This window comes from Lissotriton vulgaris, chromosome 7 (assembly GCF_964263255.1).
Source record: "Lissotriton vulgaris chromosome 7, aLisVul1.2, whole genome shotgun sequence".
NCBI lineage: Eukaryota > Metazoa > Chordata > Amphibia > Caudata > Salamandridae > Lissotriton > Lissotriton vulgaris.
In genome coordinates, this window is record NC_141695.1 from 321193380 (window position 1) to 321210313 (window position 16934).

Genomic DNA, 16934 nt, shown 5'->3' on the forward strand with positions numbered 1-16934 from the left:
CACGCAAAAATCCTACAGGGTATTATAAGGAATTGTCGCAGCTTGTAGATGCCACGGTAATGAATCTTGCCGATATCGATATGTTGTTCGGCAATGTCGTACCGCAACCGGTATGGGCTAAGATTCGGCAGGAAAATCATCCGACTGAATTAGGCGGTGATTGGGCTGCCATTGTAGCGGCAGATGCCGGACAAGTGGCTGCTACTAAACCTGACCAGTTGATCACTGCTCTTCCCCAAAGAATAATAACATTAATGAAAACTCTTATGCCAGCTATGAGAGTAAACTGGGACAAATTATCAGCTTGCAAGCAGAAGAAAGATGAGAGTGTTTCCGACTTCTTTACGAGGTTCGAGGAAGCATTCATCGACCATAGTGGACAGGATATGGGTACCGAGGGTGGTCAGAGATTGTTCGTGGATAAATTTGTTTCAAACTTATTGCCCGATTTGAGCAACAAATTGAAGAATTCGGAAAGCGCATGGGCCGTTTCTACTTCGGCCCAGATATTGGCTACGGCGCAATACTATGAAAATAGAGAAAAAGAAGAGAATGACCGTGCTGATAAAAAGACGAAAGAGCTCAAAACTAAAGTGTTGCTTCAGCAAGCGTATCCTCCACGTTCGAATCAGAATAATTCACAACAGAATAGATCACAGCCGCAATCGAACAGATCCCAAACTCGTAATGACTCCTCCTCCCAAAGATCATCGTTAGGGTACAATCAATGTGCTTATTGTAGACAGGAGGGACACATTAAATTCAATTGCCCTGTTTTGAATGAACGTAATAGTGGTAACCCATCTAGAGGAGGTCGCGGTGGTTCGCAGCAGGCATCACGTGGTAGAGGTCGTGGTGCTCAGAACGATCGCTCAGATAACTCATCCAATTCTAATAATTGTTTCGATCAACGTGGATCATCGCAAGGACGATCTGCGCAGTACAATGTAGATGATTACTACGTCGATCAGGGTACTGACGACAGTAATTACTAGGACAGCCAAAGACAAGGAGAGGGAGTGGTATCAGTTCCGGTTGATCAGAGAGGGCCTTACGTCGCAGTTGCTACATCGGGCGTCGTTGAGCCTTTTCTGTTGGACACTGGTGCAGCGAAAAGTTCTATCATGCATTCGAAACTCCCTGGCGCACCTTTGTCTGGCTTAACAAATGTTTCCGTTGGATTCTCTGGCGCCCCTGTTAGCAATCCAGTTTCACGCCCTTTGCCCCTTAAAATTGGGCCACGTGAGCTAGAAGCTCCGTTGATTTTGACTACGGGTTGTGGTGAAAATCTTTTGGGCCTGGATTTGCTTAAACGATTGTACGCAACTTTGTATTGTTCTCCTGCGGGTGTAAAGCTTACGTTAGGAGAGAGGGTTGTCTCTCCTATGTATTTGTCCCTCGATAAGCTCCCACCGGAATTGAGTTCTCTTCCTGCGTCTTTGTGGGCGACAGGTCCAAATGACGTGGGCCTACTTGATATCTCCCCTTATGTTGTACAGCTGAAATCTAATGTGCGACTGCCACGTATTCCCCAATATCGTATTTCCCTTGATGGTGAACGAGCACTGTTAGCGATCATCTATGATTTGATCGAAAAAGACGTTATTGAAGAGACTCGGGGAAACGTGTGCAACAGCCCTGTGCTGCCCATTCTTAAACGTACCGATCCTTCAAAACCACCTGTTTATCGCTTTGTTATCGATTTACGGGAGGTGAACAAAATTGTGGTTCCTCAATTCCCCGTTGTGCCTGACATCACGGCGCTACTGACTCTGATTCCAGCTTCTGCATCATGGTTTTCGGTGATTGACTTGAAAAATGCGTTTTTCAGCATCCCGATTGCCGAGGAGAGCAGGGACCTTTTCGGTTTCTCTCTCGGTGGACGTAGCTTCCGGTTCAAACGCGCTCCTCAGGGCTACTGTGAAAGTCCATCTATTTACAGCCAAGCCTTGAAGGGTCAACTGGATGCGTTTAGGTTGCCGGTTGGTGCGGCCTTGATCCAATACGTCGACGACTTATTGGTGGCTGCTGATACTCAGGACATTTGCAAAATTGCTACGGTGTCGTTGCTGCAACATCTCTGTGAGTTGAATCATAAGGTGTCCCCTTCTAAACTCCAATATTGTTGTCAAGAAGTAACCTATCTAGGTCACTTATTGTCAAAGGAGGGAAGGAGGTTGACCCCAGAGAGAATTGCAGCAATTGCGCGAATGGCTGTGCCAAAAACCCAAAGAGATGTGCGTGCCTTTCAAGGTATCACGTCGTACTGCAGGCAATGGATTCCTAATTTTTCATTGCTAGCGAAACCATTGGTGGCTCTTACGTGCAAGGATGTTTCAACTCCTTTACCATGGACGGAAGAATGTCAGAAAAGTTTTTCTGAACTACGTGATTCATTGTGTTCGGCACCTGTGTTAGGTACCCCTGACTACAGTAAGCCGTTTACATTATATGTTCACGAGAGAGAAGGTTGTGCTTTGAGTGTCTTAACGCAACCTTTTGGTGGTAAGCAACGTCCATGTGCATATTTTTCCTCGACCTTGGACCCAGTAGCTAGAGCATTGCCGAGTTGTTTACGAGCAACAGCGGCAGCTGCGGTCTCCATCCGACAATCAGCAGGATTGGTCATGGATAATATGCTTACGGTGATGGTTCCGCATGCAGTCGATACTCTTTTGAATCGAACGAAAACTCAGCACTTGACGAGTGCGAGGTTGTCTGGGTACGAGTTGACGCTCTTGGCAAGCCACATTCAGATAAAACGTTGTAACGTTCTGAACCCGGCAACTTTGTTACCAATTAGCACAGAGTCAGATGAAGTAGCAGAACATGATTGCTACTTGAGGACTGAAGAGGAAACAAAAGGTCGAGTGGACCTTAAAAACACCCCATTGGAAGATCCGGATGGTACCTTGTATGTGGATGGATCATGTTTTAAGTTGCCGAATGGCGATGTGACTACTGCTTATGCTGTTGTAACATTGAACACTGTTGTTGAGACTGCAAGGTTGAATCAAAATTCTGCCCAAGCTGCAGAATTGATTGCTCTTACTAGAGCATGTGTGTTAGCGAAAGGGAAACGTGTGAATGTGTTTACTGACAGCCAGTACGCGTTTGGAGTTGCTCACAGCTTTGGACGATTGTGGAGAGAGAGAGGTTTCTTGACGTCGCATGGTACGAAGATTCAGCATGGCCAGTTGGTGAATGATCTTTTGGATGCATTGACGCTGCCTACGCAAGTAGCGATTGTCAAATGTAGTGCGCATCGTAAAGTGACGGATGATGTTGGTCGTGGTAATGCGTTTGCGGATGAGACTGCTAAGGAGACTGCCCGGAACCTTAGCACTCGGATGTATGTGACGAGTTTGGTTAGGTGGCCTACAGAATCGAGTATGTGTGAGGACACTATCGAAAGTGTGAAAGAAATTCAGAATGAGGCCACCGAGACTGAAAAGGCGAAGTGGAAAGAAAGTACGGGAAAGTTGGATGCGAATGGTTGTTGGATTGATTTGTCGGATCAGAAAAGATGGTTGTTGCCTGATGCGTATGTGCTGGCCGTTGTGACAATGGCACATGGGTTAGCACATATCAGCGTGAAAGGTATTTGTAAATTGTTGGCTCCTGTGTGGAAGAATGATGGTATTACGAAATGTGCTGAACGTCTGGTGAAGAATTGTATGGTGTGTATGATGTACAATCCTGGCAAAGGAACCCCAACTCCTCCTGGCAGTTTTGCTCCCCCTTCGTATCCCTTTGAGGTGATTCAATTGGACTTCATCCATATGGAGAGATGCAACAACCTGAAATACGTTTTAGTTGTGGTTTGCGCATTCTCCCGATGGATCGAGGCCTATCCTCTCAAAGACAACACTGCTTTGTCTACTGCGAAAATCCTACTGAAGGAATATTTTCCTCGGTATGGAATGCCTAGAGTCGTGTGGTCGGATAACGGAAGTGAGTTTGTTGGAAGTGTGATGAAGAGTGTGTGTAAGGGCCTTGGAATTAATCAAAAATTCCATAGCGCCAATCATCCCCAGTCAGCTGGATTAGTTGAGGGGTACAACGGCACCCTTAAACTAAAGCTATCGAAGATTCAGGCTACGACTGGTCTTTCGTGGCCTGACGCTTTACCTTTAGCATTACTGTCAACTAGGGCGACTGTACACTCCCGAGTAGGGCTTAGTCCCTATGAAATAGTGTTCGGCCGTCCTGCGAATGTGTGGGGGGTTCCTAGGCCAGGAATGTTTTCTGATCTTGAGTACCCAATGTTGATTGATTATCTACATGACTTGACTGCTAAACTGAGGTTAATTCACCAACAGGTTTACGACGCATTGCCGACGCAGACGGAGGGTCCAGGCCACCAGCTCCAGCCCGGCGACTGGGTGGTGACGAGAAATTTTTCACGCAAGAATAACCTGGACCCGAGGTTTACCGGACCCTACCAAGTGCTCCTGGCCACGAGGACTGCCGTTCGTCTCGAGGGACGTAAGAATTGGGTGCATGCCACGCACACCAAAAGAGTCCCTATTCCTTTGCCGGCAGACCCGTGGGTAAGGAGAGGCATTGCATCAGCTGAAACAGAAACATTGCCGGCGTTTGTACCTTTTAGCGACGCACAGCCTGTTGGAGAATCCCCAGCGCAGCAGAAAGACACTGTTGAACAATTAGCATCAAAAGACTCAAGACCTGAACACTCAACTGATCAGCAGGACGCTGTCTCTTCAACGGATCCTTTGTTTGACGAGCAGACACGTCCTGGGAAAACCCGATACTTTTTGCGATCTCGCACTAAGGACAAATAAAAGATCTTGCTTTGCTGAATTGACAACTGCATTATCCCGTTTTCCGTGATCAGTTTTGAACCTTCGTATTATTGTAAATATTCCTGTATATATATTGAGCTTCATTCCTTGTACTTTTTGCTTCCACAGCTGAGAGACTTTGTTTTTGCATACATACATATTGTGCATTGAAGGCCGTAGGGCCGCGCGCGTACTTCCTTCTGGATAGTAGGTCTTGACGCTAGGTTAAAGGCCGTCGGTTCCTGGGAACTCCTAGGGATTGACTATTGCTACACAGAACGAAGTGCGTCAAGAAACGTTGCGGACGGTCGTAGGGAATGGCATTCTCGAAGCTGAATGATTTGGAGGGAGCTCAGGTTCATCGATTCAAGATGCAGCAACTCAGTCGTACCAAATGTTTTATCTTCCAACTGTTTGTATTGTTTTTGACTGCTTCAGCATTATTGGCGGGTGGGGTGCATTACACGATGTCTTACTTCTTACCTTCTGCTACACCTACTCCTACTCCTGACCCTAATCTTACCTCTACTGTTTCTCCCCATTCCTTTCATATGTTACCGGAACACGAGCAGGCTAGACGTGTAGAATTCCGCAACAATTCCTTTATTCAGCTCCTTCATCAGCATCAGTTAGTGGTTAACACTACTAATTGTTGGGTGTGTGGGTTGATGCCACATACTACGGATAAGGGAATTCCATATCTGGTGTTACCGTATAGTTCCCAAGGGTCAGCTCGAGCATTCCAGACAATGTTTCGAAGCGCACTGGGTTTCCACCCCATTCGAGAACCACGTTCCCCCTACTCTGGTCCTACCTCGTATCAAAAACCTTTGTCGATAGCAATAGAGGATTTAGATAGTGATATCTATGATCCCTCGCTTATTCCCGAAGAAGAGATACAAGCCTATAGGGTCCTAAGTAGAGGTGAATATAGTGCGTTCACTAGCGAAAAGCAGCTCAAAAGCTCGCCTCCGATATGGGTCGTACCCCACACTGGTAATTTTTGTCTTATGGGTCGTGGCCGAAGATCGCAAGCCCGACTTGGAGCAAGTGCTTGCACTGAAAATTACATTCTGCCGATGTTCTCGTCCCCTGTGTTTCTGGCTGCCAAGGGTACATACTTCATCTGCTATGATCGTGCATACACATGGTTGCCCGCTGACTTCATGGGCTCATGTTTCATTGCAAATCTGTTGCCTCCGACGTTTACCGTAGATGCCGATTATCATAAGACTAGAGTTGTGCGAGGCGTAATTAGCGAAGAGGATACTGCCGGTCAAGAGGCAGGAGACTTTTTCAAGGGTTTCCTCCCGTTTTGGGGACCTATGGTTAATAGTAGGATCGACAGCTAATATTACTGCCAGTGCCCTTGGTAATATCACCACAGAACTTCAGGCGGAGAGACTTATGACGTTACAAAACCGTATGGTTTTAGATGTCATCTTAGCAGATCGAGGTGGGGTATGTAAGGTGATCCATTCGAGCTGCTGCATTTTCATCCCAGATAATGCTCCTACTGTCTATCAAGCCATCTCGAGGTTGCATAAGATCTCCGAATCCATACACGTGGATGTAGGGGATTGGACGCTACTTGGATGGTTTTGGGGCCTGATGTCGACTTGGGGTTGGAAGATTCTGATGATCATCGGAGTCGTTGTAGTGTTCCTGTTCACGTGTTGCCTTTGTGTGCAGTGTGGTCCTGCCTTATGTGGCCTCTGTGCTACAGCGTGTATAAGACAACCACCTGTTACCAAGGGGACTCGGTTGGACAGAGCTATGCTACAGCAACATCTCGATGGTTTGATGAATATCGAATATGATTCCGACTAGTGCTTGCCTACATGAGGGCAAAAGGAGCGTCTGAGGTTCCGTGACAATTGTAAGTGGTGTTTTCGACTCGCACGAATATGGTCGAGTCTGGTATCTATGAACCGCAAATGACGAGTTTAGTAAGTGTGCGCAGTTTCGCTGTGCTAACTTAAACCGTTCGTTTGTTATGTGGGCTTTTCATCTGTACCCACGGGTTTCATCTTAGATACGGCATCCATTTTGTCTCTTGCCCTCAAGTAGCCAGCGAACGGACGTTGTCCGTTTCGCGACCCTGGGACTCCCAAGATATTTGCGGAAGACACATGTTCTTTGTAAGTGTCTTTATGACGAGGGGGACGCTACTGTAAAGCAGATGGCGCCGCTCGAGGCTCATCTTGCCGCACGGACTTATTGTCTCAGCCGTGCATCTCATTAGGCACGTCCCTTTGATGCCTGTATCTCGTGTTTCCCGATACCTCCCCTTTTACACCCTTTCCGATCTCCCCACTGTCCCCGTCTTCCTCTGCACCTGTCCTTGTTCCTATTTCGATCTATTTTACTGCTGATTGGAATTTGCTAATGGTGGGAAGATGGGTTTTTACAGTTGGGAACCGCCAAATGTTTCCGCACTTATGTTCCGGACCTCATGTGTATCAAATTGACCAAAGCGACCCCTCTGGGGGATAATGATGGGAACCGGGTTGTAAACTTTTGTGTGCCATGTTGTCCTATGGGTAAAAACTGTATAAAAGGAGCGATCCACAGAACCAATTTGAAGCAGTCTCCCCAAGTTGCACGTGGTGTACTTGTCGTGACTTCTGTGTTCCCTGCAGCAAATAAACCTTGAATCTTTGACGCCGAAGGAAGTGTCCCGTGTCTCTGTGATTCGTACGCCGGAGCAGGTTACCCACGAAGGTTTCAGGTGTTGTGCCCTGGCACCGCTGGGTCTTAAAGAACCCAGTCCTTCAGCGCCAGGCGGGGGGGGGGGGGTCAGACAGAGGCGCCAGGCGGGGGGGGGGGGGGGGGGGTCAGACAGAGGCGCCGGGGGGGGGGGGGGCCAGACAGAGGCGCCAGGCGGGGGGGCCAGACAGAGGCGCCAGGCGGGGGGGCCAGACAGAGGCGCCAGGCGGGGGGGGGCAGACAGAGGCGCCAGGCGGGGGGGGCCAGACAGAGGCGCCAGGCGGGGGGGGCCAGACAGAGGCGCCAGGCGGGGGGGGCAGACAGAGGCGCCAGGCGGGGGGGGGCAGACAGAGGCGCCAGGCGGGGGGGGGGCCAGACAGAGGCGCCAGGCGGGGGGGGGGCCAGACAGAGGCGCCAGGCGGGGGGCCAGACAGAGGGGCCAGACAGAGAGGCCAGACAGAGAGGCCAGGCGGGGGGGGGCCAGACAGAGGCGCCAGGCCGGGGGGGCCAGACAGAGGCGTCAGGTGGGGGGGCCAGGCGGGGGGCGCTAGACAGAGGCGCCAGGCGGGGGGCGCTAGACAGAGGCGCCAGGCGGGGGGCGCTAGACAGAGGCGCCAGGCGGGGGGGCGCTAGACAGAGGCGCCAGGCGGGGGGGCGCTAGACAGAGGCGCCAGGCGGGGGGGCGCTAGACAGAGGCGCCAGGCGGGGGGCGCTAGACAGAGGCGCCAGGCGGGGGGCGCCAGACAGAGAGGCCAGCAGGCGGGGGGGCCAGACAGAGAGGCCAGCAGGCGGGGGGGCCAGACAGAGAGTCCAGCAGGCGGGGGGCCCAGACAGAGAGGCCAGCAGGCGGGGGGCCCAGACAGAGAGGCCAGCAGGCGGGGGGCCCAGACAGAGAGGCCAGCAGGCGGGGGGCCCAGACAGAGAGGCCAGCAGGCGGGGGGGGGGCCAGACAGAGAGGCCAGCAGGCGGGGGGGCCAGACAGAGAGGCCAGCAGGCGGGGGGGGGCAGACAGAGAGGCCAGCAGGCGGGGGGGCCAGACAGAGAGGCCAGCAGGCGGGGGGGGCCAGACAGAGAGGCCAGCAGGCGGGGGGGCCAGACAGAGAGGCCAGCAGGCGGGGGGGGCCAGACAGAGAGGCCAGGCGGGGGGGCCAGACAGAGAGGCCAGGCGGGGGGGCCAGACAGAGAGGCCAGGCGGGGGGGCCAGACAGAGAGGCCAGGCGGGGGGGCCAGACAGAGAGGCCAGGCGGGGGGGCCAGACAGAGAGGCCAGGCGGGGGGGCCAGACAGAGAGGCCAGGCGGGGGGGCCAGACAGAGGCCAGGCGGGGGGGCCAGACAGAGAGGCCAGGCGGGGGGGCCAGACAGAGAGGCCAGGCGGGGGGGCCAGACAGAGAGGCCAGGCGGGGGGGCCAGACAGAGAGGCCAGGCGGGGGGGCCAGACAGAGAGGCCAGGCGGGGGGCCAGACAGAGAGGCCAGGCGGGGGGGCCAGACAGAGAGGCCAGGCGGGGGGGCCAGACAGAGAGGCCAGGCGGGGGGGCCAGACAGACAGGGGGGGGCCAGACAGACAGGGGGGGCCAGACAGACAGGGCGGGGGGTTCAGACAGGGTGGGGGGTGTCAGACAGAGGCGCCAGGTGGGGGGGGGGGGTCAGACAGAGGCGCCAGGCCGGGGGGGGGGGTCAGAGAGGCGCCAGGCCGGGGGGGGGGGGGTCAGACAGAGAGGCCAGGCGGGGGGGGCGGTCAGACAGAGAGGCCAGGCGGGGGGGCCCAGACAGACAGGGCGGGGGGCCCCAGACAGACAGGGCGGGGGGCCCCAGACAGACAGGGCGGGGGGCCCCAGACAGACAGGGCGGGGGGTTCAGACAGGGCGGGGGGGGGGGTCAGACAGAGGCGCCAGGCGGGCGGGGGGGGTCAGACAGAGGCGCCAGGCCGGGGGGGGGTCAGACAGAGAGCCCAGGCGGGGGGGCCATACAGAGAGGCCAGGCGGGGGGCCAGACAGACAGGGGGGGGGCCCAGACAGACAGGGCGGGGGGTTCAGACAGGGTGGGGGGTGTCAGACAGAGGCGCCAGGTGGGGGGGGGGGGGGTCAGACAGAGGCGCCAGGCCGGGGGGGGGGGGTCAGACAGAGGCGCCAGGCCGGGGGGGGGGGTCAGACAGAGGCGCCAGGCCGGGGGGGGGGGGTCAGACAGAGAGGCCAGGCCGGGGGGGGGGGTCAGACAGAGAGGCCAGGCGGGGGGGGGGGGCGGTCAGACAGAGAGGCCAGGCGGGGGGGCCCAGACAGACAGGGCGGGGGGGGCCCAGACAGACAGGGCGGGGGGTTCAGACAGGGCGGGGGGGGTCAGACAGAGGCGCCAGGCGGGCGGGGGGGGTCAGACAGAGGCGCCAGGCCGGGGGGGGGGGGGGGTCAGACAGAGGCGCCAGGCGGGGGGGCCCAGACAGAGGCGCCAGGCGGGGGGGGGGGCCAAGACAGAGGCGCCAGGCGGGGGGGGGGGGAAGGGCCCAGACAGAGGCGCCAGGCGGGGGGGGGGGCCAGACAGAGGCGCCAGGCGGGGGGGCCAGACAGAGGCGCCAGGCGGGGGGGGGGGACAGACAGAGGCGCCAGGTGGGGGGGGCCAGACAGAGGCGCCAGGCGGGGGGGCCAGACAGAGGCGCCAGGCGGGGGGGCCAGACAGAGGGGCTAGACAGAGAGGCCAGGCGGGGGTCCAGACAGAGGGGCCAGACAGAGAGGCCAGGTGGGGGGGGGGGGGGGGGGCAGACAGAGGCGCCAGGCGGGGGGCCAGACAGAGGCACCAGGTGGGGGGGCCAGACAGAGGCGCCAGGTGGGGGGGCCAGACAGAGGCGCCAGGCGGGGGGGCCAGACAGAGGCGCCAGGCGGGGGGGCCAGACAGAGGCGCCAGGCGGGGGGGCCAGACAGAGGCGCCAGGCGGGGGGGCCAGGCAGAGGCGCCAGGCGGGGGGGCCAGGCAGAGGCGCCAGGCGGGGGGGCCAGACAGAGGGGCTAGACAGAGAGGCCAGGCGGGGGGGGGGGCAGACAGAGGCCAGGCGGGGGGCCAGACAGAGGGGCCAGACAGAGAGGCCAGGCGGGGGGGCCAGACAGAGAGGCCAGGCGGGGGGGGCAGACAGAGGCCAGGCGGGGGGCCAGACAGAGGGGCTAGACAGAGAGGCCAGGCGGGGGGGGGCAGACAGAGGCCAGGCGGGGGGCCAGACAGAGGGGCCAGACAGAGAGGCCAGGCGGGGGGGCCAGACAGAGAGGCCAGGCGGGGGGGCCAGACAGAGAGGCCAGGCGGGGGGCCAGACAGAGAGGCCTGCGGGGGGGCCATACAGAGAGGCCAGGCGGGGGGGCCAGACAGACAGGGGGGGGCCAGACAGACAGGGGGGGGCCCAGACAGACAGGGCGGGGGGTTCAGACAGGGTGGGGGGTGTCAGACAGAGGCGCCAGGTGGGGGGGGGGTCAGACAGAGGCGCCAGGCCGGGGGAGGGGGGGGTCCGACAGAGGCGCCAGGCCGGGGGGGGGGGGTCCGACAGAGGCGCCAGGCCGGGGGGGGGGTCAGACAGAGAGGCCAGGCGGGGGGGGCGGTCAGACAGAGAGGCCAGGCGGGGGGGCCCAGACAGACAGGGCGGGGGGGCCCAGACAGACAGGGCGGGGGGTTCAGACAGGGCGGGGGGGGTCAGACAGAGGCGCCAGGCGGGCGGGGGGGTCAGACAGAGGCGCCAGGCCGGGGGGGGGTGGGGGGGGGTCAGACAGAGGCGCCAGGCGGGGGGGCCCAGACAGAGGCGCCAGGCGGGGGGGGGGCCAAGACAGAGGCGCCAGGCGGGGGGGGGGGAAGGGCCCAGACAGAGGCGCCAGGCGGGGGGGGGCCAGACAGAGGCGCCAGGCGGGGGGGGGCCAGACAGAGGCGCCAGGCGGGGGGGGGCCAGACAGAGGCGCCAGGCGGGGGGGGGGACAGAGGCGCCAGGCGGGGGGGGGACAGACAGAGGCGCCAGGCGGGGGGGGGACAGACAGAGGCGCCAGGCGGGGGGGGGACAGACAGAGGCGCCAGGTGGGGGGGGCCAGACAGAGGCGCCAGGCGGGGGGGCCAGACAGAGGGGCTAGACAGAGAGGCCAGGCGGGGGTCCAGACAGAGGGGCCAGACAGAGAGGCCAGGTGGGGGGGGGGGCAGACAGAGGCGCCAGGTGGGGGGGCCAGACAGAGGCGCCAGGCGGGGGGGCCAGACAGAGGCGCCAGGCGGGGGGGCCAGACAGAGGCGCCAGGCGGGGGGGCCAGACAGAGGCGCCAGGCGGGGGGGCCAGACAGAGGCGCCAGGCGGGGGGGCCAGACAGAGGCGCCAGGCGGGGGGGCCAGGCGGGGGGGCCAGGCAGAGGCGCCAGGCGGGGGGGCCAGGCAGAGGCGCCAGGCGGGGGGGCCAGGCAGAGGGGCTAGACAGAGAGGCCAGGCGGGGGGGCAGACAGAGGCCAGGCGGGGGCCAGACAGAGGGGCCAGACAGAGAGGCCAGGCGGGGGGGGGGGGCAGACAGAGAGGGCAGGCGGGGGGGCCAGACAGAGAGGCCAGGCGGGGGGGGCAGACAGAGAGGGCAGGCCGGGGGGGGGGCCAGACAGAGAGGGCAGGCGGGGGGCCAGACAGAGAGGGCAGGCGGGGGGCCAGACAGAGAGGGCAGGCGGGGGGCCAGACAGAGGGCAGGCGGGGGGGCCAGACAGAGAGGGCAGGCGGGGGGGCCAGACAGAGAGGGCAGGCGGGGGGGCCAGACAGAGAGGGCAGGCGGGGGGGCCAGACAGAGAGGGCAGGCGGGGGGGCCAGACAGAGAGGGCAGGCGGGGGGGCCAGACAGAGAGGGCAGGCGGGGGGGCCAGACAGAGAGGGCAGGCGGGGGGGCCAGACAGAGAGGGCAGGCGGGGGGGCCAGACAGAGAGGGCAGGCGGGGGGGCCAGACAGAGAGGGCAGGCGGGGGGGCCAGACAGAGAGGGCAGGCGGGGGGGCCAGACAGAGAGGGCAGGCGGGGGGGCCAGACAGAGAGGGCAGGTGGGGGCCTCCCAACCAAGCAAGTCCCATAAGACTTACCCACGTAGAAGCACTCCTCCCATGCGCATTATCTGCTCCGAGCTGGTCCCTGAAAAAGAAAAAAAACATCCCAAGCTTCATAACATAGTAACATAGCAATTGCTGATAACATTGTCCTATATCCACTATAACTGAAAGCTGTTGCATCAGAATACAGCTTGCTTTGTATCAACATTAGATCCTCTCCTCCTTATTAATCTTCTGTCTCCAAATCCCTATGTTTGTACTCAATTTACAAATAATAAAAAAGCAAACTCCTCTACTAAATATTGATCTTCTAGTGCCATCTTTTTACTGGAAAGGATTTGCACCATGTACATTACCGGTGCCCTTGTCTAAGCCCGCACACTTCAGACATTTTTGTGTCTTGCCTTACATACTCATGGCGCAGACGAATGCAGGACAAAACCAATGATGCCCTAAGTAGCCATGTGTATGCCTTAATGTGGGCATGTATTGTTCAAGAGATCTAAACTAGAACAAGCTGATGAGAGCTGGGCTAGCACGGCTGAAACCAGTCTGGAGTTTGTGTCCTCTTCTGTAAAGGGCCACCCTCGGCATTTCTGGATAAAATGCATCCATGAGGAGCATGGCCACTACTGATTTGCATAAGGTGGACCTTCTCCTATAATCGAGAAGTGGGGGAAAACGTGGGTTGGACTACTACCCAGCACAATTGCCAGTGGTGCATATGATATGCAAGTATTGCTCCAAATACCTTCAGTGTGTTTAACCATAATTTACACTCTGCTCCACACAAACTCACAGGGCATCAACAATCATTTCCCAACCCGCAACACATTCCATAAATACCAAGGGAGATACCCTGAACATTCTAGAGTGGGCAAAGTACAGAAAGTAAACCAACTTTAGTGGAGAGTTAAAGACATGAAACATGAAGCTTCCCTCACCCCCTCCCCAAAGCCATTTCAAGATCGGACATATCCCTCCCTGTGTGAAGGGATCAGCCCTTGTCGAGATTATTTCACCATGTTGAGATCACATTCCGTTACAGCCAAAAGTTAACCTTTGTAGGACATACAGAATAACCCGGTTCCCCAATACTTCTTTATAGGGTGCGCTGCCCAACTGAATGGCTGCACTGGGTTTCGTTTATTCCTAGAAGGCCCACACAGCTGTTCCTTAGCAAGGATTTCAATTGCTCCCATATATCAACATTTAAAGATTTGTACCAGACACAAAAAAAATACATATTTTGACTCATTGCTGGAGGTGAAAATACTGGAACAACTAACCGGTTCTGTGCGTATGTTCCCAGTAAACTTTGTGGCAGTGTGGAAGGAAATCTCACATTCATAGACCAAAAATAGCAGATGTCTGCTGATCTGTGGCAAGCGCACACAGCAAGGGGCCTCGTATGAGAAGCATTTCATCCAAATAAACAAACTAGATCCATGGAACAAACTTTACCCGAAAGTGAACTATCATGCATGCATGGATTGATCAACCAAGAGTAGATTTGTTAATGGCTGCCTGGCACAGCTTTCACCCCACAGACTTCACTCCCAAGCGGTCCTGCGTGCCTACCCTGGCATCCTCGTAACACATGGAGAGGCCTACAGCTACATACTACAGTTCATTCACTGGTAACTGTTGCCAGGTGACGGTCTTCTCCTCACTTGTCAAAGCTAGACGTTGACACCGCCTGTCTAATGGGATTCTGCTTCTTGGTTGCCTTTTTACCTAGCTGTGTGACTTCGGTCAAAAGACGGTTCATCAAGCTTGGCTTACCAACTGTTGCTATACTTGACACTGTGCTATCTGTTCTGGCTTGACACATCTGCCTTCTTCTAGAAGCCATATCAACCATCATTCCCTATCTGGTTTCACATTTCACAAGACATTTTCCCGGCTGTTACTGACCTTTAATTCACCCTGTAGAATCGCATAACGTTGCGGTTATTGTTCTTCAGATTATGTAACGACCAGGCATGCGTGTTAATCGTCCTTCCCAGAGCCTTTCCAGGACAAGGAAAAAACTAATTATTTTATATCACAAACACGTGATTAGTAAAAGTATTTTGATCCCTTGACTAAGGTGCCAGCATGAGTAAGGGAAGGACCAGCCAAGCAGGCTATGATTTTACCAGCAGTGTTAACAAGACTGACCAACACTACTGGTAAGTGCACTATTGATCATACAGAGTATTTAGATAAAGTAGTCAAAACACCTGTGGCATATCTGACCGACCTGGCTTTTCGTATGGTCTACTTTTTCAGACAGACAACAAACTAAAAAACTATATTGGGCTAACCTACCACGTTTAAAAAAAAAAAAATCTTTTTTAAATTGGAGCAGTGTGCGCCTCAATACTCCAACCGGCAAATAAAGTGCCTGCCCAGCACCACCTCAGGGTCTTCTGGTGCACTAGGGGTTAACATTTTTTGAAACAGCAGCTTTAGGGACAGACCATTTTCCACTGCCATTTGATCAAGGTTAGCAACGGAGTCTCAAGATAAAAGGCAGAAAGTAAATATGGGAGGATGGACAATTAAGGTCATTACTGTAAGGCCGAATATCAGTGGTAAAAACCTTATTTCTTGTATCTGAGAAATAAAGCATGTGCCATGCCCTTAGTACGGAGTTACAACCATAGAGCTGTGCACAAAGGAGGAGGCTGCAATATAGACTAACCCTTCCTGTTTTAAGTCCTATAACTACACACCCAAATGCCAATCACCGCCAAAGCACACTGAGCTGGGGCTTGCGAGGCAGGAACAGGGCAGAGAGCTCCTGGGCTGCATTGCTACTCCCCTCTCTGCCCCATATGTACAATATGCATCCAGCAAACGAGAAATCCCAGCCTGACACACCACATTCGCCAGCCCGAGATCGTGACTGAACGCCTGCGTGGTGTCCTTGCTTAACACATTGACTTTGCACACGGACTAGTAAGTAGAGCAGGACGAAAGCCGACTTATTAGGTCTCGCGACCGCGCAAGCGCATTGAGCGGAGCGAGAATTCAAGTGCTCAAAATGCTCGTGAAACCAAGGGTTTCGTTCGTGCGGTTTTCTTTAAGTTCACGTGAATCACGTGACCAAACAAGCACGCGCAGGAGCCTCCCTCCCAATTGCATTTTTTCACGGCCGCACAGCACATCAAAGGGCATCTTCCAGCGTGTGCTGTGCGGCTTCTCCTCCCCTAGGTATTCATGGCCGGCCGTACTTAGTTTCCCTGCCGCTCTTGTCTATAATAATCCCTGCCATGGTTTCCCTTCGCTTTCATCAAAGCCCCCAGGACCCCCTCCCCCGCTCCTGATCATCTCACACCCCCACCAACCCCCCCGTCATCCGCATTGGCAAAGTCAAGATGCCTCGCCTAAGCAATATTGTATGGCAGCACTGGCTACTGTGCATCAAGGCTGAAAGTAAAAAACAACAGACCTATGACTCAGTCAATGGTTGGCCCCATCATGGCAATTTTTGTCTTTTATTTAATTAGCATTTTTTTCTGGTGAAACAGGTTAGATACAAGTCCAAGGGTACCATAGAGCTATGCAAAGCGCAGTATTACGAAAGCTTGCTCTGTGAAGTCATGCACAATTCGATTTTAGATGGTTCATATTTACATAATCAATATGATCCATACAGGCGCCAAGGACGTAAACCACGCGGTAGGTGGACGCGTGATTTATACCCGTCACTTGAACCCCGAATCGGCATTACTGGATCATAAAACACGTTCTACTAGCGTTTTTTTTTTATTTATTATATGTCATAAAATTACATATGAAATAAGTGAGGATTTCTCCAGAAAACATTAGTTAAAATTATTTTTTTCACGGAGTTATGCGCGTTTTACCGCTCTTGCATATTTATATATTCGTGTAGCGCTCAGTGTCGTGTGAAGCAGCTTCTGTGCTCTGTGTGGCTGGTGATGTCCTGTTTGTGAATAGCAGCCTATGGCGCTCGCGCAGCCTCCCCCTGCTGAGTGAGAGAGTTTCCGTTAATTGTGTATTTTGAAACCACTGTGTGAAGACCAGCCAAAGATGTCAAATAGATTCGCTTGTATAATATGATGACGTAGATGGTAGCATAGGTAGTATAAGTGCCCGGTGCACTAGAGCAACATTCACTGTTCGGATTTTTAACTTGAAGCCCAGACATGCCACTTGTCGAGGCAACACGTCTGCCCTAAAAAGGAATGCAATGTCATGGCAGGCGATCATGTCACGATATGGCATGTTGTACGGGAAAAGTTTACTATGCCGCCCTGTTATGTCACGTCAGGTTATGGTATACTAAGCTGTGTCGTGACGTGTTAATCGGTCCGGCGAGGGGCCAATTCCTCCCTCAGTTAGGAGTGGGCACAATCTTCTAGGAAGCTTTAAGACAGTTTCTATACATT

At 55.5% G+C, this 16934-nt stretch overlaps 1 protein-coding gene across 1 annotated transcript in view; it reads right to left on the reverse strand.

Moving 5' to 3' along the window:
• Positions 1-16934, reverse strand: part of BAX (BCL2 associated X, apoptosis regulator) — a 121819-nt gene that overhangs the window by 75283 nt on the left and 29602 nt on the right. Inside the window, exon 2 of the mRNA XM_086930151.1 lies at positions 12565-12613. Within this exon, the coding sequence (XP_086786277.1) occupies positions 12565-12613 (49 nt within the window). The remainder of the gene's footprint in view (positions 1-12564; positions 12614-16934) is intronic.